Raw genomic sequence first — 23,886 nt, forward strand, 5'->3', positions numbered from 1 at the left:
GAAATGCCATAGGATAATGACCTTGCTTGTCACCAACAAACTCACAAGGAAAAGAGAAGAGAGGCTGAGGGGGAATCTGCAAGTTAAAAGAGACTTATGAAGGGACAACTCAATGCCAGCAATGTGCAGAACTTATTTGGATTCAAATGCACCAGGGAAATTTAGACCGTGGCTAGTATTTGACAATATTAAAGGATCATTGTTAATTTTTTTAGGTGTGATAGTGGTACTGTGGTTGTACATTTTAAAAAACGTTTTGGTGCAACATCTGGGATTTGTCTCAAAACAATCCAGGGAGCGGGAAGGTAAATGAGTAGGCGTAGAGGCAGCAAGACTGGCCAAGTGCTGACACCCAGAAGTAACACTGTGCAGGCCTGACACTGTGCAGGCCTCATTACACTATCACTCAGGTAAAAGCTAAAAAGTCAATCTCCTATTTAAAAGATATCCAACAAACTGTTACGAGTGATGCCTTTAAGGAGAGAAACCAGATGGCCAGGAAATGAGGAGGGGGAGATTTACTTTTCACCGTTTTCTGTTTTGTACTGTTTGGGTTTTATACCATGGTTCTGTATTATCCATTTAGGAATATAAACTCATTTTTAAAAGATCACTCAATTTAAATAACGAACTTCAAAGTGAGCTCCCGATCATCCAAGAAGTGCCTTTATTTCATTTTTTTTCCCAAAGAACAGGTTAGGTACAACAAATTAGTTCCATCTCATTACTTGAGGAGAGGATGTGGATGGAGGGGGACTGGCGCACGTGTGCGTGAAAGAGAACGAGAGAAAGAAAGAGACGGCAGGGCTGTATTTTGAAGGTTCTTAGATGTGTGATACTTGAACATGGCCCTCAGGGACTCAGAAGACATTGGCTCTGTTCAGAACTCGGTCCAGCATGTCTGTAAGTGCTCATGGGTGTGAGTGTGTGTGGGTGGTCTGAGAGGCAGTAGGGCCATGGAGATGGTAGGCTAAGGAGTTAAACCCTTAGAGCTGCCAGACAATGTCATCTGAAAACACAAGGTATGAAATACAAATAACAGTCAGCTACTTTCCTTCAATGCAATTTCTAAGCAATTGTGTGATCGATCAATTTATAAATCGATCGGCTGTCTAATTCACCTTCCCTGCTGCTGCCACTGTCTCCTTTGGCTAGGGTGGGGTCAGCCCAACTTCTGGTGGGCAGGGGAAGGGGAGGTGGCCTCTGTGGTGTCCACTGGCCCAGTGTGGGGTGAAGTCACTGCAGCTCCTTGAGCAGGTAGAGCACGTTGGCTGTGTAGGGGTTCTGCTGCCTAGAAGTCTCACGCAGATGCACGGGGTGGAGGCTGGGGTGGGGAGGCGTGAACTGCACGGGGCAGTAGAGTTCGTTCAGGAGAAGCCAGGTGGAGTCCGGGTCTACCTTCATCAAGTGGAGGAAGACACTGTGGGGAGACCAAGGGTTAGTGAAGGGTACCTAGAGGGGGCGTGGTGGCTGCACCCAGGAGGCTGACTATGTGTCACTTGAGAAGAAATGGATAATATCAAATCGCTTCCCACAGGAGAACAAACCCACTTTAGTTCATAAGACAGGACCAGTAGGAAGGTCCCAAAGCCCAGCAGAATAGAGGTAAACAGTTTCATATCCATTGACAGAGAGAAACAGTAATTAGTCTGAGCAGAACAATATTGACAGTAAACAAGCTCTTGGCAAAGAAACAGGCCAAGTTCTAGGATGTAAAGCAGGAGTTTTCAGAAGGAAAAAGATGGCAGGGTGCACCCTCCTTGCAGGTTTCACTGGCTTCAGGCCGGGGGCAGGGTGGATAGGGCCGCACTAGGCTCCCTACCCTGGTCAGGGCCACTGCAAGAGCCTCCTTGTGGGCCCTCCAGCTGGCTGCTGAACTCGGTGGCCCCTTCTGGCCACTGAGCGCCCTGGACTCCTCATGGCCTGGACTTATACCTGTGGCTCCAGTGAGATCAGATCCCACAGAACGTGCTGTCCTCTGCAGGTGGGTAAAGGGCTTCTTTGTTCTCCTGGGGTAGGACAGGCCTTGCCCCATGGCCTCTGACAGTGAGCACTGATGTCCCTAATATGACACAGACAGAACTCATGGGGCCGGGCCACTGGATCCACATACCCACTAGGGGTGAGGTGTCAGTCTTGGCCTGAACTTTGGAGTCATGACCCTTGCCTTGTAGCTGCTCAAATGCTGCTTCTGAATATCAATCATGTGCCCCAGGCCACTGTGCTGAACAGTTCAAGCATGATTCCTGGTTTCCGATCCTAGGAAGGATGAGGCTCTCCCTGTGGGCTGTGCCCTCCCAACCAGCCTGCCTGTCTCAGCCTGTACATCACCTACTCACAGAGGCTGGCCTTGCCAGACCATTTTGCCCAGATGGGCTGCCCGTTTTTCTCTTTTAGGACACCTTTCCCAGCACACACCGACTACTTGTGTACTGATCATCTCCATTTCTTGCAATATGAGCTTCCTGAGGGCTGAGATCATGTCTGTTCTGTTCACTGCTGTATCCTGGGCACCTGACATGGCATGTGGCAGGCACCCAGTACATATTTGTTGACTGAACAGGTTCTCATTTTAGTGATACTTAGCGATACTGCGCCGCACACTAGCCACTAAAGATGACATCCCTCTCTGGAACTCTGACATTTTAAGAAAGGATCTGGAGGGGTCAGCCTCTCACCTCTAGGAAAGGAACAAGGAACACTGTTCACACGAGTCAAGTTATCACTGCTATCACTACTGTGCGGCTTTGAGAAATGATTCAACTTGCCCCGTCTCAGTTTCCTCATGTCTAACGATGAGGGCTGCCCTTCACTTGGGGTGTTGCTGAAGTTTAAGACCCAGATCGAGCTCGCCAGAGCCTAGCACATGCCATCCGCCAACAGTAGATCACCTTGATGTGACGAGTCCCACTTTCATCTTGACTATGATGCTCAGGAGCCCTTCGCAGACTGTGGGGCATGCGGCAGAACTCAAATGCTCGCTGAGTGGAAGTAAAGTTTGGTTTTCAATCTTATTAATCTGAAAAACTTGTCCCCTCAGAATCTGGGCCTTGTGGTGAAATCAGTTTTACCATCTTCCTTAGGTTTAACAGCCATATGCCAAGAAGGCCAGGGAGGCAGGAAGGACATGGGGAGGGAGCAGGGGATGCTGGAATTTTTCCTGGCCCATCTGTGCCTACAAATTTAAGTTTTCTTTGCTTAGGATAATCTGGTGTTTATAACCTCCATGGTGGCTGCTAGAGAAGTGATTAGAATATTCTAATTCATCATTTCCACTCCACCGCAGAAAGGAGATGGGGCCTGTGTGGGAGACAATTTTTGTTTAAAAACAAAAATATCTTTCATAATTAGAGTGGCAAGGGAAATTATGAAGAAAAAAAAACCCGCACCAAAAATGGGGAGCAAATTTCTATTTACACGTGACACAGTTGATAGTTTTCCCTGGTGCCAAAGACTGTTAGAATGCAAATGGTTTTGATTTTTTTTCCCCTTCAAGAACTGGAACAATTTTTCAAGCTCCAGTATGGTGCTCTCCCAGCTTTGAGGAATATTTCTATCTGGGTAACATCCAGCAAAGTGGTGCCTCGGTCTGACTCGATGCAGTTATAGTTGTACTCTGACTTACACGGCATGAAAACACTGCAGTGTTCATTTTCTGAGCCCTTTTTTTTTTGAGTTGGATTCTGTCGCCCAGACTGGAGTGTAGTGGCCGCTCCTGGCCACCGCAGCCTCGACCTGCTGGGCTCCAGAGATCCTTCTGCCTCAGCCTTCCAAGTAGCCGGAATTACAGGCATGCGCTACCACGCCCGGCTGATTTTTTGATTTATTGTAGAGATGAGGTCTTGCTGCCCAGGCAGGTCTCGAACTCGCGGGCTCAGGCAATCCACTCACCTCAGCCTCCCAAAGGCGCGGGATTACAGGCTGAGCCACCGAGCCCGGCTTCTGAGCCCTTTTGAACATGCTGAATGCAGATGTTGTATTCCTTGGCAGGAAAAGAAAAGGAAATAAGTCACTCTTGCCCTGTGAGAGCTCCAAATAAAACGCTAACAGGAAAGCAAGGAAAAACGTGTGTAAAGTTCACCTTCTTTTATTAAGCAAGAACCAAACTCTTGGAAGGATTGTTTTGGGTCTCATTTCTTTGCTCTTAAAGAGGTAGAGCCCCAGAAAGGCAGGTGACAGGGCAAGTTCCTTCCCTGCCCCTGTGGCCTGGAGCAAATTACTTTGCCTCTTGAACCTGTCTCCTCTTTCTCCAAAGGAAGATGATCAGCCCCATCTACCCTCCTTACAGGTTTGTTCTGAGGTTCTGAGGAGATGAGATGCCGGGAAACACTTTGAAGTATGTAATGAAAACACTGCTCCTTCCATAGAGAGAAAGAGAGAGTCAGTCTACGGAATAATTATCACTACCAATCCTGACAGCCCCACCATGCCATGGATAACTCTCAGATATTCTGGAAAGGGCAAAAAATTATCTTTTTTTGCACTCACAATTTTCTCCATACTGCCTTGGTGGGGGTCCCTACTCCCAGCCAATGGGATTCTAATTTCCCCCATTATTTTTAGGAAGAAATGAATGCAATATACTTTGCCCTCCTCACGCCTAAGGGGGAGCAAGTACCCTGCCATGCAGTCAGACGGCTGAACTCGAAACACCAACAGATTCTGAACTCGCCCTCTTGTGGGCTTTAGGCCCCAGGGAGTTGAGCCTGAGGCCCGGAGGGTCTGGTGGCAGTGCTCCAGGCCAGGCTTTGTCCCAAACTCTGGAACCACTTCTTCCTGTTCCCGCCCTGCCTGAGCTGGGAAGAGGGACCCTGAGAGTGAAGAGCCCAAAGCTGAAGTTGCTGAAAACCCTTTTTGCATAATCCAAAGCCAGAAGACAAAGATAGGACCTTGCTTTGAAGTGACTGGGGTAACTGCCTGGAAAATGTTCCCAATACATCTTGAGACAGGCAGAGATGGCTGCTGAACATGCCAAATGGCCAGTTCCCATCTTTTTTCAAACCCAAAGAGAAACACTTTAAAAAATATATATGTACACCATTTAACTCCTGAACAAAAATTTCTTTCTCCTTCCCCCAGGCCCAAATCAGTGGCTCCAGGGAGCACAGTTATCAAGAGATTATCTGGTCCCCAGAGTATCAGGAGGCACTCAGCTGTGCCTCATGCCTCCAAGTATCCTGAGGCGAGTGATTATCTCTCAATAACCTGTAGGGCCGTGTAGCTTAAATGATAACTTGACTTTAAAAAATTTAGAACTCGCTGTTAGGCAGTTTCTAAGCAACCTCTGTTTCCATGGCAAAGAAGCCTGGTGTTTATACTGATTTTTCACTTAAAAATGTGGTTTTATTGAATTTCACTCCATGCAGGCAGCCATTTCCCTGCACTTCAGCCCTATCTACAACTGACGGCTATCAGTAAGTACCTAATAAACTCCAGATGCCAAACAACAGAAGCAACTCATTCCTTTACAACTGGCATTGGGGTGCTCCTCGGGAGCTGGGGCAGGGAGTGGGCATGGAAAGCGGGAAATGTGCGACTGGAGTCTGGTCAGCTGGGTCTGGGTCTGCTCTCTCTTCGGTTCATTAAACAGTTACCGGCACCTAGTCCAGCCCAGGCACTGAGGGAGGTACTTTGGACACAAGATGGAGGGACAAGAAACATCTCTGGCCTCAGGGTTCCCAGGCTGGTAGGGAAGACATACGGCTCACAGAGGCCCACAGAGCCATGTGCAAGAACCATCCTAGAAGTCCTGTGCAGGGCAGTTTCCTGGGGAGGGACAAGGCAAGTAGCTCTCTGTAACGGGCAGGGTATCAGATCAGTTCTGAGATCACTTCTAGCTCTGACAGTCCATGGCAGTTTCCAATCATGGGCACTGGATCATAGCTAACCCCCAGGATGGCAACACCAAAAAGAAACCTCCTTGCAGAGACAAATATCAGAGTATGTCCTCACCATCTCTGTCTAGACAATATCTGCTCAGAGGGAGCTCTAGAAAACTGCCAGCCAATCAAGACCCAGTAAAGCTAAATAACCTGTAACCGAAAGGCAGGGCTTCCAGCTCTCCTGGGTGACAGGCTATTCTTTCTCTGTCAATTACTTGCTTGAGGGATCTGCTGTTCCCTGTCTCTTTCTGGATTTACAAAATGCTCTCATGAGCTGTCAGGGTAAATGCCAGGGGTAAAGAACATGTGCCTTTGTGATCTGTTTATTGACTTGGGGCTTTTAAAGAAGTTACTCAGGGATGTCTCCTTAGGAACACGATACATGGGCATGACTAAATGCAACTGGAAAACAAACCCACTGCTGGAAAGCAGGTCCATCCCCTCAGCTATCTCTGCTTCCCCGTTGTTCCCTCTCCAGCAGCACGGCCCTCATGCTCTCCTTTGCTCTGGCCATCCCTTCTGCCATCATTCTGTGCATGCCGATGCTGCAAATGAGGCTGTGTGTTTCCTTTTAAACAAATGGATGCTCAGAGTGTCAATGCATCCTAGCAGCAAGCAGTGGGCTATGTTTCTATACTGGGTAATTTACTCTAATGGGTCTCAGTTCATTGGTTAACCAGTATTTCAAGCCTGTCCTTTCTTGCTATTCAATTTAGCTATCTTCCCCTGCACGGAGGTCGTTTTTTGTTTCTAAATTGTGGAAATGGAGGATTATGACTTGAAAAAACGATTTACTCTCCAAATAAATACTACCAATCACCTTTGTAGCTACACATGCTCATGAGATTTAACTATATTTACCTGTTCAAAACCATTCATCTATCGATCTAACTTCAACATGCATACTCACACAAAGACCCATATTAAAAATATTTAAATTCAACAAAGGCAGGATTTAAAACCATCAACACTAGCAGAAGGGCAGGATGCTCCTCACGCCCCTGAAGTACCACAAGACAAAGTAGCACAAATGCACAAGTTACAGGAAAACAGTTCAGTGCATATTAAAAGGATATGGCACTGAGAGGCCCAATCTGTTAGAGACAATTCAAAATAAGCCAGAGTCTAGAAGGGCTTAAATCCCACTGCAGCAGGATTTACAAGCAGACCCTGGCCGAGCACAGTGGCTCACTCGTAATCCCAGTACTTTGGGAGGCCGAGGCAGGAGGATTGCTTGAGCCCAGGAGTTTGAGACTGGCCTGAGAAAAACAGCAAATACTGGGCATGGTGTTGTGTGCCTGCAGTCCCAGCTACTTGGGAGGCTGAAGTGAAAGGATCACCTGAGCCCAGGAGGTCAAGGCAGCAGTGAGGTGTGATTATGCCAGTGCAATCCAGCCTGGGTGACAGAGTGAGAGCCTGACTCAGTAAACAAACAAACAAATAAATGCAAGCAGCCCCTTTCATCTGGCCAGCTTTCCTACCTCCAGGTCCCTGCAAGTCTCAATCTTATGACAGTGCTACTAGGCACAGGTTTCAAAGTAGCCTGTGGTGAGCCCCATGGTGGCTAGCTCGGCTCTCATGACACTTTCAGTGCTTCTCCTTCCTGGAAGGTCTGTACTCTTGAAGATAAAGCCATCTTTGCAGAAGCCTACTTATTGTGCCCTCCTTCCTGAATTGTTTTCCTATAACACATGCTATGGCATGAAGCCAGCAGCCTCCACTCACAGATGCCTTAAGCAACAGCTCCAGGAAGTGTGCTTTTGTGTTGAGGGGGTGAGGCTCAGCCCACTCAGGGTTCTTCTCAGATGACCCCTGGAGAAATGGTCCTAGGATTCACAAATGTTCCTGGGTTTCATAGCCACGCTCCCCTCTGAAAAGCTTCTTTCTTTAAGATTCTTTTTTTTTTTGAGTTGGAGTCTCACTCTGTCACCCAGTCTGGAGTGCAGTGGCCGCTCCCGGCCACCGCCGCCTTGACCTGCTGGGCTCTGGCGATCCTTCCGCCTCAGCCTTCCCAGTAGCCAGAATTACAGGCATGCGCTACCACGCCCAGCTGATTTTCTGATTGATTGTAGAGATGAGGTCTCGCTGCCTAGGCGGGTCTTGAACCCGTGGGCTCAGGCAATCCACTCACCTACAATAAATAAAAAAATCAGCCGGGCATGGTAGTGCATGCCTGTAATTCTGGCTACTCGGAAGGCCAGTCTGGGTGACAGAGTGAGACTCCAACTCAAAAAAAAAAAAAAAAAAAAATTCTTTCCCAGTATTCCCCGGAAGGTGAACAAGACTGCACTGCCCTCTCTGCTGTCTGGTAGGAGCACAGAACCCCTTGGAAGGTTGTCTCCAGCAAGGGTGCAAAGCTCTAACTCTGTATTTTTTTTTTTTTTGAGTTCAAGTCTCACTCTGTCGCCCAGACTGGGAGTGCAGCCTCGACCTGCTGGGCTCTGGCGATTCTTCCGCCTCAGCCTTCCAAGTAGCCGGAATTACAGGCATGCGCTACCATGCCCGGCTGATTTTTTTTTTAATTTATTGTAGAGATGAGGTCTCGCCTGCCCAGGCGGGTCTCGAACATGCTAACTCTGTATTTTTACATAGTAGCCTCAACTTTGACTTCATCTTGTTTTTGCTCATATTGTTTTTCCCTTTAAAAAAATGTCTTCACTCCCTTTTTTCCTTGTTGCAGACACTTAATTTATAAGATGCTCCAAGTTGTTTTTGGAAAAGAAGAACGTTTAAGTAATGATTAACAACTACTATCTATTGATGTTTTATTCTGTGGTGGTATTTTGTGCTACACATGACTTTAATGAATCCTCATAATAAACATGTTAGTTGGAGAATAATATATATGCTTATTTCAGTCTTGTAGATGAGGAAACAGACATTGAGAAGTAAACTAACTTGCCAAGGCTGTACTGCTCTTGAACAACAATGTGAGGCCATCTCTAACTTGGTAGTTATTTTTGGAATCTTCAGCTCTCAACACAGTTCTTGGCTCATTATAAGAGATCGTAAAAATCTTTTAGACACATGTAACAAGACAATCGAGATGACCTCCCTGGCTGCTTTACTTGGTACTGAGACTACATTCATTCCAGCCTCTAGGTGTTCTAAACAGATGACAGACCCTGCACAGTGAAGGAATGGTTAACCTGTGCATGCCATGGCTTCTGACAACTGCAAGCCTCTTCATGCAGGCAGTGCCACTACCAGGCTCCATCTGCAGCAAGAGCATCCTGTTCCTGACCCAGCACGGCACATACCTGTGCATACACATCCCACTCTTGGCTTTCCCACTGGGTGGTGAAATGGTTGGCCGTGGCAGGTTATCAGAGACATGACTATACCAAGGAAGTAGGGAAGGAATTGGCAGCATTTAATTTAAGTAGCACAGAGGTCCCTGCCTTCAGATGTGAAGCCCAGCAACCCACTTTGTTTGTAATCTGCAAGGCAGATGTCTCTTATCTTTGACACCATGAAATCAGGCCTATATATACACAGTGAACAGCCTCAGATCTGAGTATATTTTTAGAACAATGCTCCTTAAAAAGAAAAGCAGCAATGCCTGTCAAAAGATGGATAACAGGGGAGCTAACTTCGTGGGTCTGGATTTGTCAACTATTAATCAAGTGTCAAAAGGAAAAATATCAGGAGTGCCCTCATTTCCATGCCAGGTGCAATCCAAGGGGGAACAGCTCTGCAGCCCAAGTCAGACAAACTGCCCACACCATTTACGGGGATGAGCTGCTAATTTCAAGCTCAGCTGAACTAACGAATCACCTCTGTGGCTCCTGATCCATTCAAATAGAATAGGCTCATGTGTGGATAAAGAGAGGCGTTGGGGCTCTGACGGGGATGAAATGAATGAGCCTGTGCCAGTACGTGCTCATCTAGGGCTTAAAGGCACTGCTGGGTCTTTGATGGCCTGGGATCCTACTGCTAGAAAGAGAGCAGGGAAGTCAGTCAGTAAATGAAACATCAAACCTGGTCCTGACTTCTCCTGTGAATGGGGGTGGAGGAGGTGGCACAATTAACATGAAAAAGATCCTTCTGAGGTGAAAAAACCCTGCTGAGATTTCAGTTAAGACAAGCAGGTCTTACAAGAAATATTACGCCCATATGTATCTATGTAACACATACATGATTCACCCTCTATTTGGCAAGCTTACATATGAGTATCCCACATGAGCGTACGTACCTGTATAAACAAACCTTGGGAGGAACATAAGCACATGAGGGCAGAGGCCTCCTGCCCTGTTCCCTGATTTCAGTGCCTAATACCCTGTGGACTCCCTGAACACGGAGTGTAACTCATCCACACAACAAGCCTGTGAGAATGGGTTATCAACAGCCCAGTTTATAGAGGAAGAAAATGAGATGAAAGGAAACGAAGTCATTTGTTCAAGGTCACACGGCCAGTAAGATCTGAACCCAGGTTTGTGCGACCCTTACACACAATGGCTAGGCAGAGCAAGCTTGAAGGGCAACTCTCCCCTTCCTCCTGCCATCAAGGACTACAGCCAAACAGCATCCAGTCTTCTTGCATGGCCAGAAGGTACATCAGCTGGTCACTACCTGCTGGCACCTGCATCCTGAGCTCCCGGCTTAGCAAGTGAGGGGTACTTGGGGCAGAGACCACACAGTCTAAAAGCTTTGTTCCTCTATTGTGAGGCACGTTGGGCATGGACTTTATCTTTTTAAAAATAGGTATGGCCTAGTTTTGCTTCCTTTTAGCTCAGGGTAGAAGGATCATTGGATGACATAAGACCTCACTGCAATAGACAGGAGTCTCTGAGACCGCTAGGAGATTGGCCAAGGGGTGTGGTTTTAGTGCAGTTAAGTCAGGCAGAGTGCATGTACTGACCTGAAGGAGAAACAAACCTGGGGTGTACGTTCTCATCTCAAATCCCTTTCATGTGTGAAAGAGGAAAGCTCCCGGGCCAGAAGGCTCAGAACCTGAAGGCCCACAGCTAGCGAGGAGGTAGTATGAAGGCTGAGAATTTCAAATGGGGGAGCAGCCTCTGCAGTGGGCTGCAGGGGCGGGGCCATCTGACCTGCTGTTTGGCACCCAATGTCCACCCTCAGTAACATTGCCTTATTTTTAGCTCCTGGTGAGCTGACCCCTCCTCCCACACCCCAAATATAATTTACTCTTTTGCCATCCACTGAAGTCATTTAACTAGACAGACTGGGGAGCTGGCTTGTTTTTTGCATCTCCAGTTAACAGTGACACCTGGTGGTAACATACAGCAAGGTTACACTCTGCCCCGGCCCCTCCCCCCACCGCAAGATTTATGCCCCCTCCATACAAGGCACATTCGCTAGATAAAAGCATTAAACTGGAATGGCATCTCCGTTCTTAGCATTTATAGCTTCGGTTATATCAACCACCCCCTGATCAATTTCCATTTCTAGAGTTTACAGCCTGGATGTAAAAGCCTGCCACAAAGGCTATATTTAATATGACAAATTAAAAAAGCAAACACAGGCTTGGTCATTCTTTGGAGCCAGGAAAAGCAAGCAGGAGGAAGGAAAAACCCAGCCATAATGCACATAAAGAGGATTTTCACAGGGCTGCCAAGCTTGTCTCACCCCCACAAGGAAGGCCACCCCTCAGAGGCCCCAACCGACCTGCAGGGGGTTGCTCCAGGGGTTGGGTGCATTCAGTTCCTTCCAGAATGCCGGATGCCTCAGAACTCTGGCAGATAAGCTGGTCACCTGCCCAGGGTGGGAAACTCACTACCTCCGGCCATCTCAGACTTTTACTGGTTCTTTTGAATGCTAAGTTGAGGCTTCCCCTCGGGCCCTAGTGAAGAACACAGCTTTCTCTTCTCCCATGAGAGTGAATGTGTGTGTGTGTGTGCCACTCTGACTGTTGTGTGGAAAATGCCTAGAGCAGGAGTGGAAGCAGAGGACCAGTGAGGAGGCATCTGTCAGTGGCCATTCCGGGGAGAGATGATGGTGGCCAGGCCTGGCCTGGCGGCTTTGAGTGATTTTTCCCAGTGAGGTGGGCAGGCTTTACCTTTGGTAATGGACGTGAGTGTGAAGGATGAAGGACAAACTGGATGGACAGTGGGCCATTTGCAGAACCCCATCTCATTCAGGGAACCTCCTCCTCAGCACCAGCTGCTACGGCTCTTCAAGACTCACTGGCCCACCCACTCCTTCCCTCCACAAGGTAATGAAGCTCACACAGAGACCAAGTTTCCTATTGTCTCAGGCTGCTTCTCCCATTTAGAGAGCTTATTAATTTCTGAATCAAGATGCCAAATCAGCTCTTGATCAAGGACAACACTGATTTTTTTCCTGACTTCAAAATAAGTTTGCAGGTGATATGTGTGTGAGGCAATCAGCCTTGCACTTCCTCCCTTTCCCGCCTGTCAGCAGGGAGGTCATCTGACTCAAGCCCTCACAGAATGCACTGGAGCAAACAAAGGGAGTTGCAGTCAAGAGGGTTGGCTGCATTTGTCTCCTCCGAGGCACCTTGAATACCAACTCAGGATTCAGCAAGGTCCAATTCCGGGTTTAATTGCTTTCAGTGGCAAAAAAGAGAATTAGAAATGAAAAGATAATGAATTGAGAATATTAGCTTGTTTGATGGTTCTAAACTTGAAGGATGAGATGGGGTGGGTATAGGAAAAGTGGAATGGAACTGGGAATGTGAAAATCAGGTCTTTGTCACTCTGGTTGTAACAGGCATCTAAAAGCATTTACTTCACAATAAATTCATTATGTTCTTGAGCTGCACTTTAAATCACAGCACAATCAGTTGCAGGGCTCCACCCAGGGAGGCTGTTTCCACCCTCAGTGGCTTTGTGAGGAATAAGAATGTCTGGGACAGGAAGCTCATTGGGATGCACTCTTGTGCTCACAGAACCATGACTGATTTTGGGACTCAGGGATGTGACGGGAAAGGGACAGGAAGAAAAAAGGAAACTGGGGAAATCAAGAGCAAAAAATCGCCAGGACAATAAATCAATTCAAAAAGATATTCTCATCACTTATGGGGAGTGCAAGGTTTATAAGGGAGCAGGTTGGCTCTTCTCATTTCCAGTCAGAGCAGCCTTGTAGCCCCTCAGGGAATGAGCTGACTCCTAACTCCTCACCCACCAAGATGATCAGGTCCGTGCCACCAGGGCAAAGGAGATGGGATTCTGTTGCAGGCAGGGAGCAGGTTGGGTTGGAGTAGCGCACAGCACCCAGCCACACACAGCCCAGCTTTCGCCCCAGAGCAGGTGTCCCGGAATGGCAGGCCCAGGACGCAGGTATACTCAGCTGGAAAGAGAACAGGGAGGAGGGCCAGAGTGGGTTCTGGGTCTCAGGTCTGGGGAATGCTGCTGTACTCAGAGCTTCAGCTCTTAGTAGTCAAAAAACCAGAAATAGCTTCTTCTGCTAGAGATGGTATAGCTATTCTCTAATAAGCATGGTCAAAACTCGTGGAAATTAGAATCACATAATTTCAGAATTAGAAAAGGCCCTTTAAGCCATTAGTCTGGCAGTTCTTAATGTTCTGTGGATCACAGATGCCTATAGAGCCGGATGAACAGTGTGGACTCTGTCTAGAAAAAAGACTGTATGCCCCTGCCTAACCACACATACAATTCTGTGTGCAAATTGCGAGGTTCGTGGCACTGACGCCCATCCAAGACCCTCCATGGAGCCGAGGTGTGCCAGATCAGGAACACAGTGCCTTTGCTCTTCTGCTGAGACGGCTGTGAAACGGAGCAGTGCCAGGCACCTGGCCTAGAACAGACCTCCTCCAGCACACCTTTCTGCTTCTCGACCCTCTGGAGTTATTGCTGACACTGCAGCAGGGGAAAAGGTTACTGGCAAAGAGAAATGCGTCTAGTGAAAATACCATCTCTAGAGTTGGCACAGCTAAAGAAATCATCTTAACCTGGCAAGAAGGGAGAGACGAGATGAGAGAGCAGAGATGCCTCAACTTTGCTCGCCATTAGCAAATTATCTGTAATTTAGAACAAACGTAAAGAGACGCGGGCGATCAAGCAGACATACCTCCTGGCAGCCTCCTGTAATTTCACGGGCTGTTTGGTGCTGAGGTAAATCAAGCAGGCATCAGCCACTTTATTCAGGTCACCCTCACCTGCAAAGAGGAAAAACAAAACAAGCATCAGTCCTTAGACTTCATTAGGGACAAGCAGTGACCAACTGCTGTCTGGGGAAAATGGAGCAGCCAGGCAAGATGTCCTGGGTTCTCTACCCCCATCTTGCCAGGCAAAGAACACATCAAAACAGATGGATGAACGAGGCCAAAGTAAGACTGGAGGCATGTACGCCAAGGGAGGGAACACGACTAAGGAGTGCCACAGCAGGGGCGAGACAGACACCTCGTGTGTCCAGGTGGGTTGCCAGTACCTACCTAGGTCCAGTCTCTCACAGAGTGGGCCCAATCCCTGCAAGACAGCCAACTGCAACTTGAACGCCAGTGTGTGTGAGTAAACTGATCCAGCCCTGGCGCTGACGGGAGCCTGGCTGAGTAAGGAGCCAGCCAGCTTTGGCAGGACATCTTTGCAGAACCGGCTACGTAGAAAGTCACCACACTCGCCTCCCAGGGTACGCAAAACCTGCAGAAACAGCCCCAACCCGGTGAGTGAACATCGCCAAGGCAGCAAGGGAACTAAAGAATGCTTGGTAATTCAATTTCATCTAGGGCTCTGCTTGAAAAAAAATAGAATTACTGCTGTTAATTCCTTGCCCACGGTTTGTGATTCTGACAGTTATGAATTTGGAGGTCTCTGCTCCCAAGGCATGGCTGCTTCTATCCATAAATACAGATTACACAGAAAATAATTCAAGGGGATCTTGGGTTGGATGAATAATATGATTAATACCTTGATTTTCCTCCTTTTTTTGTTAAAAAAAAAGGAAGAGCTTAAAGCAGTTCACATAGATCATCTCTTGAATCTTCCTAACATCCCTTGAGAAAATACTTATGTTTTCAACTCTAGCTAGCTGAGCAAACACAGACACCAAGGTCCAGATGCCGCCACACACAGGCACTGGGAGGGCAGTGACTAGGCCAAGATCCCAGGGCTGACCAAGGCTGGGTCTCCGTGGCTGGAGCCAATTAGACACTCCTTCTGTTCAACTGTACAATCTCTTATGTACATCACTGTCGTTCCATCTCTCACAACAGACAGTTTCTCTGCATGTCTCATTTTAAACTTTCTCTAGCAGAACATATTGAAACGTCCTGCCCTGCTGCACAAGACTGAGTACACAGGATAATAGGAATTTCTTTAAAAATTGGTAAGCAAGGCATAACCAGCACATAGAGTGCTGACTTTGCAGAGAACAGGGCGCTCATTTCAGGCCCCTCAGCTGAACGGTACAGATTCTACAGACCTCAGGTGTCACCAAAGTGTCTGCATGTGGGAAAAGCAGCCTCAGTTACCCACATAGAGCTTTATATTTTTTCATTTGTCTATGCTTGCTGTCATTTCAGATAACCAGTTAATTTTCATAAAGAAAAACAGCATCCCTGAGTAAGATTTTGCAATACCTCCCTCCTTTCCTTATACACACACACAGACATACACAGTCATTTTGTGCATTTTGCTTTGAAAAAAAAATTATCAATTACATATATTTTTAATTTGCCCTGGGGTATGCTGAAGAATCTTATAAAAAACCGCACTACTTTTGCCAAGTGTCTTAGGTGACTCCTGGCCTCATTTCATGTCCCTTCGCATTGTTTTCCTTTGTCTCATCTTGCTCACCTTCTTCTAATTTATGTTAGCTCGTCATGGTCAATATCTGTAGGTTGCCTTAAGTGCTTTCTAGAACAAGGAAGGATATAAATAAATAAGCCAAAATATATGTGCTAATATAAGCCAAACTAAGGCAGAGAGAATAACATCTTACATATAAAGGGTTTTTTTAGCTTTTCAAAGCATTTCACCAAGTAGTACCATTTTAGCTTTGACAGCACTATGAGAAGAAGGGTGTTTCTAAGCCACCTGAAATGGGTGTCAGGAGCTTTGCCCAGTCACTTACTGGACAGAGGATGCCCATTGCTAGAACCTAGGCCCCTTCACCTTGACTCCTGTGCAGTGCAAAGAACATGCATGTGAACTCACTGATCTGTGTAATCTTGAGAAAAATCCCTTAACTTCTCTGAGCCTGTTTCCTCCTCTGCCAGCAATGGAGAGAATACACCTACCTTGCCAGGCTGCTGTGAGATGACCTCCTGTAGAGCAGTGCCAAACTCACTGCCTGGCACCTGGGGTGCTCAAGAAACATGAGCTGCCCTTTTCACCTACTAGTTCACTCTGCTTCAAATTCAAAAGGAGGCAGACTGTGACTTTCTTCTCTGTGCTTTTCTCATTTTTCTACACTTTCCTCAAGGTATGTGACACTGCAGTCAGGTGAAGAGAGACAGTCCAAAAGACCCTGGTGAGTTCTGTCCTGACAGACAGTGGGGGGCACCATGTGATACCTTGAAGGCTCTGAGTACTGCCAGGGGGTCGTCATGTGTGAGTCGGTGCACGAGCGAGGGCCAAACCCGGTGAGCCAAGGGAAGGAGCTGGTTCTTGTGGGACTGCAGGACAGCCACACACAAATCCAGCACATCCAAGACCTGAAAGAAACAACATGATTTCAGCAGACAATAAAGGCTTAAAGCCAGATACCTGGGGTCAAGTCACCATTTTAAAAGAATAAATGTTTACTGAGTGTGACTACAGGCCCAGCACTGGCCAGGGACCAGAGAGACACCCAGGGACAAAATGCACATGTTTCCCTGCCTTCACAGGGTTTACATCAACTGGAGAAAGACCGTAATCAGGTAACACCCAAATAAACAGGATCATCAACAGTGCCAAGAAGGAAAGAAAAGGGTGAAATACAAAGCACTAAGGGAAGGATGGAAACCACAGGTTGCTGGGACGTCTTCTCTGAGGAAGTAGCCTCTAAGATGAGATGTAAAGGATGAGTAGGAGTTAGTCCTGTGAAGACTGGAATTGTGTTCCAACACCTGGAAGCTGTATGAGGAAGACCAAAAGGTGGGACAGAACTTGTAGTGGAGTGCTACAGAGAAAGGGCGATGGGGCTGGACCACAAACGGGTCATGTGAGAAATTATTTTGTACCAAGTACAGTGGGAAGCCATCAAAGAGGCATGACACAGTTCATGTTTTAAAAAGTCCACTCTGCTGAGTGGGGGAAGGATTTGAGGTGGGGGAGAGACAGAGGCAAGGGGGGGGCCTCTTGGAGGCCATGGCACATGCCCAAATGTGGCCAAGGCAGAGAAGTGTGCGGACTGGAGATCTGGAGAGAACATGGATTAAATTGCTACAGGACTAGATAAAAAAGAGCTGCTTGAATTCAGGTGCAGTCCCGAGGAGGTACAGGTGGCAGTGAATGAGACGGAAGCCCCTGGGGGAGCAAGTTGAGAGGCTAGGTGAGATCAGTTCTCACTGCCACATGGGGAGACCAAGCAGGCAGCTGAGGAACAGTAACCTCACAAGAAAGACTTGGGCCAGGCTACATGTCAACTGACTTTTTACCTTCCTTACTTCTTTATCTCATTGAGAACAGATGGCCTGTGTCAGTGTTGTAGGCAGTGGTCAGCACGATGACCAGTGAGGGTTTCTCTCCCGTGGATGGGCCAGAGAGGCTCATGTGTGAGTCAGAAAGACAGAGGGAAGTCTGCCGACATCAGCAATAGACCCTTCTGGTGCCCACTACATGCTGGCCCATACTGAAAATGGAACAGAAGAGGGTCTGCCATTGAGGGTGAACAGTTAGGCAGGGGAACAGGAGAAAGCTCAGCAGTACAGTGGAGAGCAGGGTAATATGGGAGAAATGGCTTTGGTTCCTCACTGGCTTTAAATTTGAGTTCTGTCCCCAGGTGGACAAGTTACACAATAGTTCACGGATTCAAAGATGCACATTTCCTACTCTGCCTGGAATGTTCTTCTCCCTGCCTTTGTCCCTTTGCATGGCTGGCTCCTTCTCAACCTTTAGAAATGTGACCACCTCAGAGAGACCTTCCGTAGCAGCCAGGTCCAATTCAGGATGGAAGTTCTGTCTCACTCAGCAGGGTCTGGTGCAGAGAAGGCTCTTAATGCACACCTGCTGCATGGTTGAGTAACTATTTTCGATCACACAGAACCTACTAATTATCTTGATAGCATTTCCCCAGCTGGTAGGTGTGAGCCTGTATCGCCTCTCTGCCGTCCATAAAGATGGGGGTCATATCTGTATCACTTCCTTCTACATACCCTCTGTCTGGTCTGCAGTAAGATTCAATAAGCATTTAGTGAATGAGTGAGTGTACTTGTCTTACTTCATGCTAATGGTTTGCCTTATTTTTCTAGAGATGGGGGTCTTGCTCTGTCACCCAGGCTGGAGTGTGGTGGTATGATCATAGCGATCCTCCTGCCTTGGCCTCTCAAAGTGCTAGAATCATAGGCATGAGCCACTGTGCCCAACCTATGCTTGTTGTTTTGTATTTATAACCAACAACCCTGTGAAGTAGGTACATTGGCTCCGTTTTGCAGATGAAGACACCAAGGCTCAAAAAGGCGAATTAAATGACTCAGGGTCACATGGCTATAAAGAGCAGAATCAGCATTTGAACTCAGGAATGTAGGTCTGACTCTAACACTGACGCTCTTAATAACTATGGTGTGAATACAGCTACTACAAAGCCTCCATAAAAGGGAAGGTGTTGAAGGCTATACAGGAGTTTGTTGAATGTATCATCCAGGCACCTACGTTAAAGTCCTGCATGTAATAGGAACTCAAAAAGTACTTGCTGAATGGAACAACAGATGAATACTAAGAGGTATCTTGGGAGGACTGAACAAATTCCACAAAACACAGACCCTGAGATCTGAGATAATCTGCATCAGGGTTTCCCAGCCCATCACCTCTGAGCAAGGCAACATGCTCTCGTTGCTAATAGTCCCTAAGGCAGCTGCATTTCTCACTCCTGCTTGGGGGCAGAGAGGAGTATTGTTTTCCTCGGGGCATAAGATCTTTCCTGGGTGACTCTGAAAGCCCTGACCCACACTATCACCACACCCCACTGTCCTGTTATTGCAGTCACTACTGTATACTTTAAGCCTTTCCTGATAGGGGTGCTGCTTGGGAAACTGCCAGCAAACCAGAATGTAATATTGCAAAGTGTTGGAGTTTTTTCTAGGATAAAAATGGAAACAGAAAACAGAGATAAGGGCCAGTGTCAGGCTTGGAAGAAAGACGATTTTAAAGTATTAAAACCTGCATCCCACATGGAGTCAGCTCAGAAAATGATACCCTTTCCAAAACATGTGGCTTTCTTTCCCTTGGAGATTCAGGGAATTCCCCAAAACTTTGTGGTTTTTAACCAGAGGCTCAGCCTCTTTTGGCATCTAAGTTGACACAGAAAGATGTAAAACTGTCACCCCACAGAAAAATTCCTTTTGATGCCTTCTCTTGGCCACTACACACGGGCCAGGATCCAAGGGAGGCTACATGTTCATCTGTGTAGGCACTGCGGACCAGACCATGCTCAGTTCTGCTGCTCTGTGAATGTAGAGAAGGGACTACACACTGACCTTCAAGCGGATTTGTAGATTTTTATCTGACAACAAGTGGATGCAGCGCTCCATCACGTCCATGGCTATTTGGATGTGCACTGGCAGTGGTGGTTCTGCATCTGGATGCAAACCATTTTCTTCCACTTTTGGAGGGACTGACAGCTCCTCTGGAAAAAGCACATAGGGGGACAGTGTTTTTTAAGATATGTCCCACCCAGCTTGATTCCCCACTTCAGACTCAAGAATAGGACTTACAGAAAATATCTAGGAACAGATCCAAAGGAAACCATCTGTAATTTAGGTAAAGGTCTGTAGGTCAAGATACTCACAACAGCAATAACTGTTAACAGCTAAAAGTGGGAAAACCCCTCTGCTATAGTCTGAATGTGTCCTCCCCAAATTCAGGTACTGAAACTTAATGGCTAATGTGGTCATAAGAGGTAGAGCCTTTACGAGGTGATTGGAGCATGAGAGCTCCTCCTCTCATGAATAGGATTAAGGCTCTTATCATAGTGATCAGCTCATCTGCCCTTTTGCCTTCTGCCAGGTGAGGACATGGTGTTCCTTCCTTGAGGAGGACATGGCAACAAGCCCTCCTAGGCAACCAAACCAGCCAGCACCTTGACCTTGGACTTACTAGCCTCCGGAACTGCTAAGAAAATAAATTTGTTCTTTATAAATTACCTAGTCTCAGGTATTTTGTTACAGCAGTAGAAATGGACTAAGACACTGTCACTCAAAGGAAAATGGTTATATAAACCATGGCACAGTCATATAATGGCATGTAATAAGGTTATTTGTGTTTAACATGGCTTTTTTTTAATTAAAAAAATTTTTTTTAGAGATAGGTCTCACTTTGCCACCCAGGCTAGAGTGCAGTGGCGTGGTCATAGCTCACTGTAACCTCAAACTTCTGGGCTCAGGCGACCCTCCTCTGTCAGCCTCATGAATAGCTAGGACTATAGTTGCATACCACCAAACCTGGCTCATTTTTTTTACTTTTTGTTGAGACAGGGTCTCACTATCTTGCCCAGCATGGTCTCCAACTCCTAGGATCAAGCAATCCTCCTGCTTCAACTACCCAAAGCAAAGCACTGGGATTATACGTATGAGCCACTGCGCCTGGCCTAGCATGAGTTTTACTGACAAGGGAAATGCTTATAAAATACTGTGTTTTTTAAAAAAGACAAAAAAGCATGATACAAAATTGCACATGCAGCATGAGCACAATAAATTTTTGCATGAGAGGAAGTACAACAAAATATTAACAGTGACAGGGCAATGAAATAATAGACGGTTTAAATGTTTTCCCTATGCCTTTGGTCTTTTCTAAATTTCCATTAATAAATATTTAAAGGAAAACCATAATCCAGCGGGGTTCTCATCTGGAGCCTTGAGGCTGGGCCGTTCTGGGACTGGCCTTTGCTCGGCCCTTCACTTTCCTTTCCTCTTGGACCATCCTTTGACTAAAAGGGATGCACGCCTGCTTCTCCACATGAGTAAGAACATCTGATGGCCGGAACCAAGCCTTGCTTATCACCGTGGGAGACAAGATGCCAGGGCAGCTTGGCGCAGTACATGGGCATGGATTAGAGGACAGTCTATTGGCAACTTCTCTCATCTACGTTACCACGTCTTAGAAGAGGGGATGCAGCATACACACCACATATACTGTTGAAAGGGTCAAATGGGATGAGTGCTACCAGTCACTATCACCCTCTCACTGCCTAGAGTGCCGCACTGCACGAGACACGTGTGAGTTTGTGAATTAAAACAACACTAACAAGACTTGAGAAGCGCATGAAACCAAGGCCAAAATCCCCACCCTGATTTTCCTCTGCCTACAGTCCTGCCCCCATGCCCCGCCCCAAAGCCCCATGACCAGCTGTGCTCATTTCCATGGAGTGGAGCATTGCTCCCTTAACTTTTCCCATTCCAGTTTCCTCTGCTGGAAAGACGAAATCCTACAGTACAGGCTGCACCTGTCTCTACCAGATGCTGAAAAGATAAATGAAAAAGCATTTGCAGAATGCTTGGATTTCTTGAAGAACGGGACTTCAGATATATAAGGTGCTTTTATGTGGTAAAACAAAACACTCATGTCAGACCAGCACTGAGATAAACATTCCTTAGAATGCCAAGTGTGTGGTGTGTACTTGATGAATGGTAATCATGAGAATGATAGGCCTCTGCTTTTCTTCCCCCAGAGGGGGATTTGTTGTTTGAAATTCACCTATTGCGGAATGTTATTTGAGGGATGTGGATATTTCCGTTATTGGAAGAAGGGTTTGATTCATTCATTCTGCTCCTAGTGAACATCAACTAGAACCAGAAGATCCTAATCATGAAGAAATGGATTCACTGACAGCGCTCAAATTTTAAACAAGAATGGCAAACCGGATTATGAGGGATCAGGATGCCTCCCCTTCAGTGTTTCCAGGTTTGGCTGAGGGTGCAGTTAATGAAAAGGACTGGGTTGGCTTAGGAACCTAATCTGCAAAGAAAAAGCCTGGTAGATTTCTGGTCAGAGAACTCTGCCTTTAGGGAGAACAATAACTCAACTTTGCATAACTCATTATTTGGGCCCGGTGATGCTTCTTACTATTTAGGTGGAATTTGATGTAGTTCATTGCATGGAGATGCTATTTCCTGTTACCCTGGAAGTACAGACTTCAGTTTACCAGAGTCTCACAGCAGAGATCACCCTGCCCTCCCCCCAATAGAGAGAGAGAGAGAGAAAGAAAAAAAGAAATTTGTTCAATTCCAACCTAACAAACTAATTTGGGACTCAGTTCGATTTAGGATAGTTCTGAGACCACTAAGCTCATTATGACTTGGCATTTTATATTTGCAGAGGAGATTCTAATAATTTATTAATCCTTCCATGACCTGAAGCTCCAGATTGAGCTTGTGAATAAAACAACAGGCCAAAGCTTCAACTAGCCTGAACTTCATTCTTCTTCATCACATAAATTGGTAAGAAAAACATTGGGGGGGGCATTGAAATCCCCTCCTACCAATTAAATAAATGGACAAAGCATCTTAACAGACAATGAGCATAAAGAAAAACCTGTTAGGAAAGAAGCTTATAAAAAGACATTCAATGCTGCCAATAATTAAAGAAATGCAAGGTAAAATAACAAGAACATTTTTTCACCTATTAATTTAGGAAGAATAGTAAAACTGTTAATAGCTATGTTGGTAAACCTATATTGTGGTGAAACCAGTATTAATTCTGCACTGCTGAAGCAAAGGTATAAATCGACACAACCTGTTTGAAAGGCATTTGGCAAGCATTAAATTATGTTCATGTCCTTGACCCAGAAATCCCACTTCTGGGAATTTAAAAAAACATGCAAAAAAAAAAAAAGTCACATGCACAGAATCATCCACTGCAGTAGTGTTTATTAGAGTGAAAGCTAGAAGCAACTTCAATATCCCGCAGGGGAATGAATATTTAGTAGCAGCTATTAAAACATTAATTATGAAAACTCAATAGCAACACGAAGAGTTGCTTATGACAAAACACAAAACAGGGTACGATGCATTTAAACTATAGCTGCAACCATATAAAAACAGGTTTGCAATAAAAAGAATAGAAAAAGATTATACAAAGAATGAGAATGGCTATGTTAGCATGGTGTGGTTATGAGTGACTATTCTTACAACCACATTCTTGTAATGATGCTTCATCATTTTTACAATATTGTTTCAAAAAGGAGAAACCAGCTAAGCCAAAACAAACAATGGTTACCTTCTTCATTATCAAAATCCAAGACATTTCCAGCTGCCACATCCTTCTCTTTGAGGTAGTTCAGCAAAAACCGTTCAATGTCTTCAGCTGTATTCTCGACAGTTGCTGGTTTTTGGTGCAAAGGACTTCTCTCCTCTCCTAAACTCCGCTCTTGGAGCTGTCCAACATTACCTGTGTCTGGGAACCACTGGGCTGTAAATAAAGTGTTATACAATGATCACGATCACCTAGGTTTTTAATAGGCATTAGACTTTACATATCGAAAAGCATCACTGCCACAAATCGTCCCCACCTGCCTCTCCATGCTCTACTACCACTCCCGCTGTCCATTACCTGACCATCTTCTAGTTTCCCCAAGCGTCAAGCATTCCGAACTCTTGCATATGCTGTTCTTACTAGCTGGAATACTTTCCCCTCTATTTTACATATGGTTAATTCCAAGTCACTCTTCATATCTCAGTACAAATAGAACTTGCCCAATAAAGCCCTCCCTTGACTCTCCTAACTTAGGTTACTTATATGATGTCTTATTTAGCACCATGTTCTTTCCCCTCATATCAACTCATTATGATTTGTAATTACACATTTATTTTGTGTGTACTATTCAGTGTCTGAATCTTTCATTAGATTCTGTGTTCCATTGGTCACCACGGAAATCCCATACACTCAGCATTGAGTGGGTACTCAAAATATATGCAAATGAAAAA

The 23,886-nt window shown here is 46.1% G+C and overlaps 1 protein-coding gene across 1 annotated transcript in view; it reads right to left on the minus strand.

Moving 5' to 3' along the window:
• Nucleotides 1-650: 650 nt before the first annotated feature.
• TTI1 (TELO2 interacting protein 1) overlaps nt 651-23,886 on the minus strand; it is a 53,177-nt gene continuing 29,941 nt past the window's right edge. Inside the window, exons 3-8 of the mRNA XM_008056516.2 lie at nt 23,180-23,371; nt 19,444-19,592; nt 16,339-16,479; nt 14,260-14,464; nt 13,896-13,983; nt 651-1,420 (exon numbers count right to left, since the gene is read on the minus strand). Coding sequence (XP_008054707.1) covers nt 1,237-1,420; nt 13,896-13,983; nt 14,260-14,464; nt 16,339-16,479; nt 19,444-19,592; nt 23,180-23,371 — 959 coding nt within the window. The 3' untranslated portion in view covers nt 651-1,236. The remainder of the gene's footprint in view (nt 1,421-13,895; nt 13,984-14,259; nt 14,465-16,338; nt 16,480-19,443; nt 19,593-23,179; nt 23,372-23,886) is intronic.

This window comes from Carlito syrichta, unplaced genomic scaffold (assembly GCF_000164805.1).
Source record: "Carlito syrichta isolate Samal-C Ts95f unplaced genomic scaffold, Tarsius_syrichta-2.0.1 Scaffold302386, whole genome shotgun sequence".
Lineage (NCBI taxonomy): Eukaryota > Metazoa > Chordata > Mammalia > Primates > Tarsiidae > Carlito > Carlito syrichta.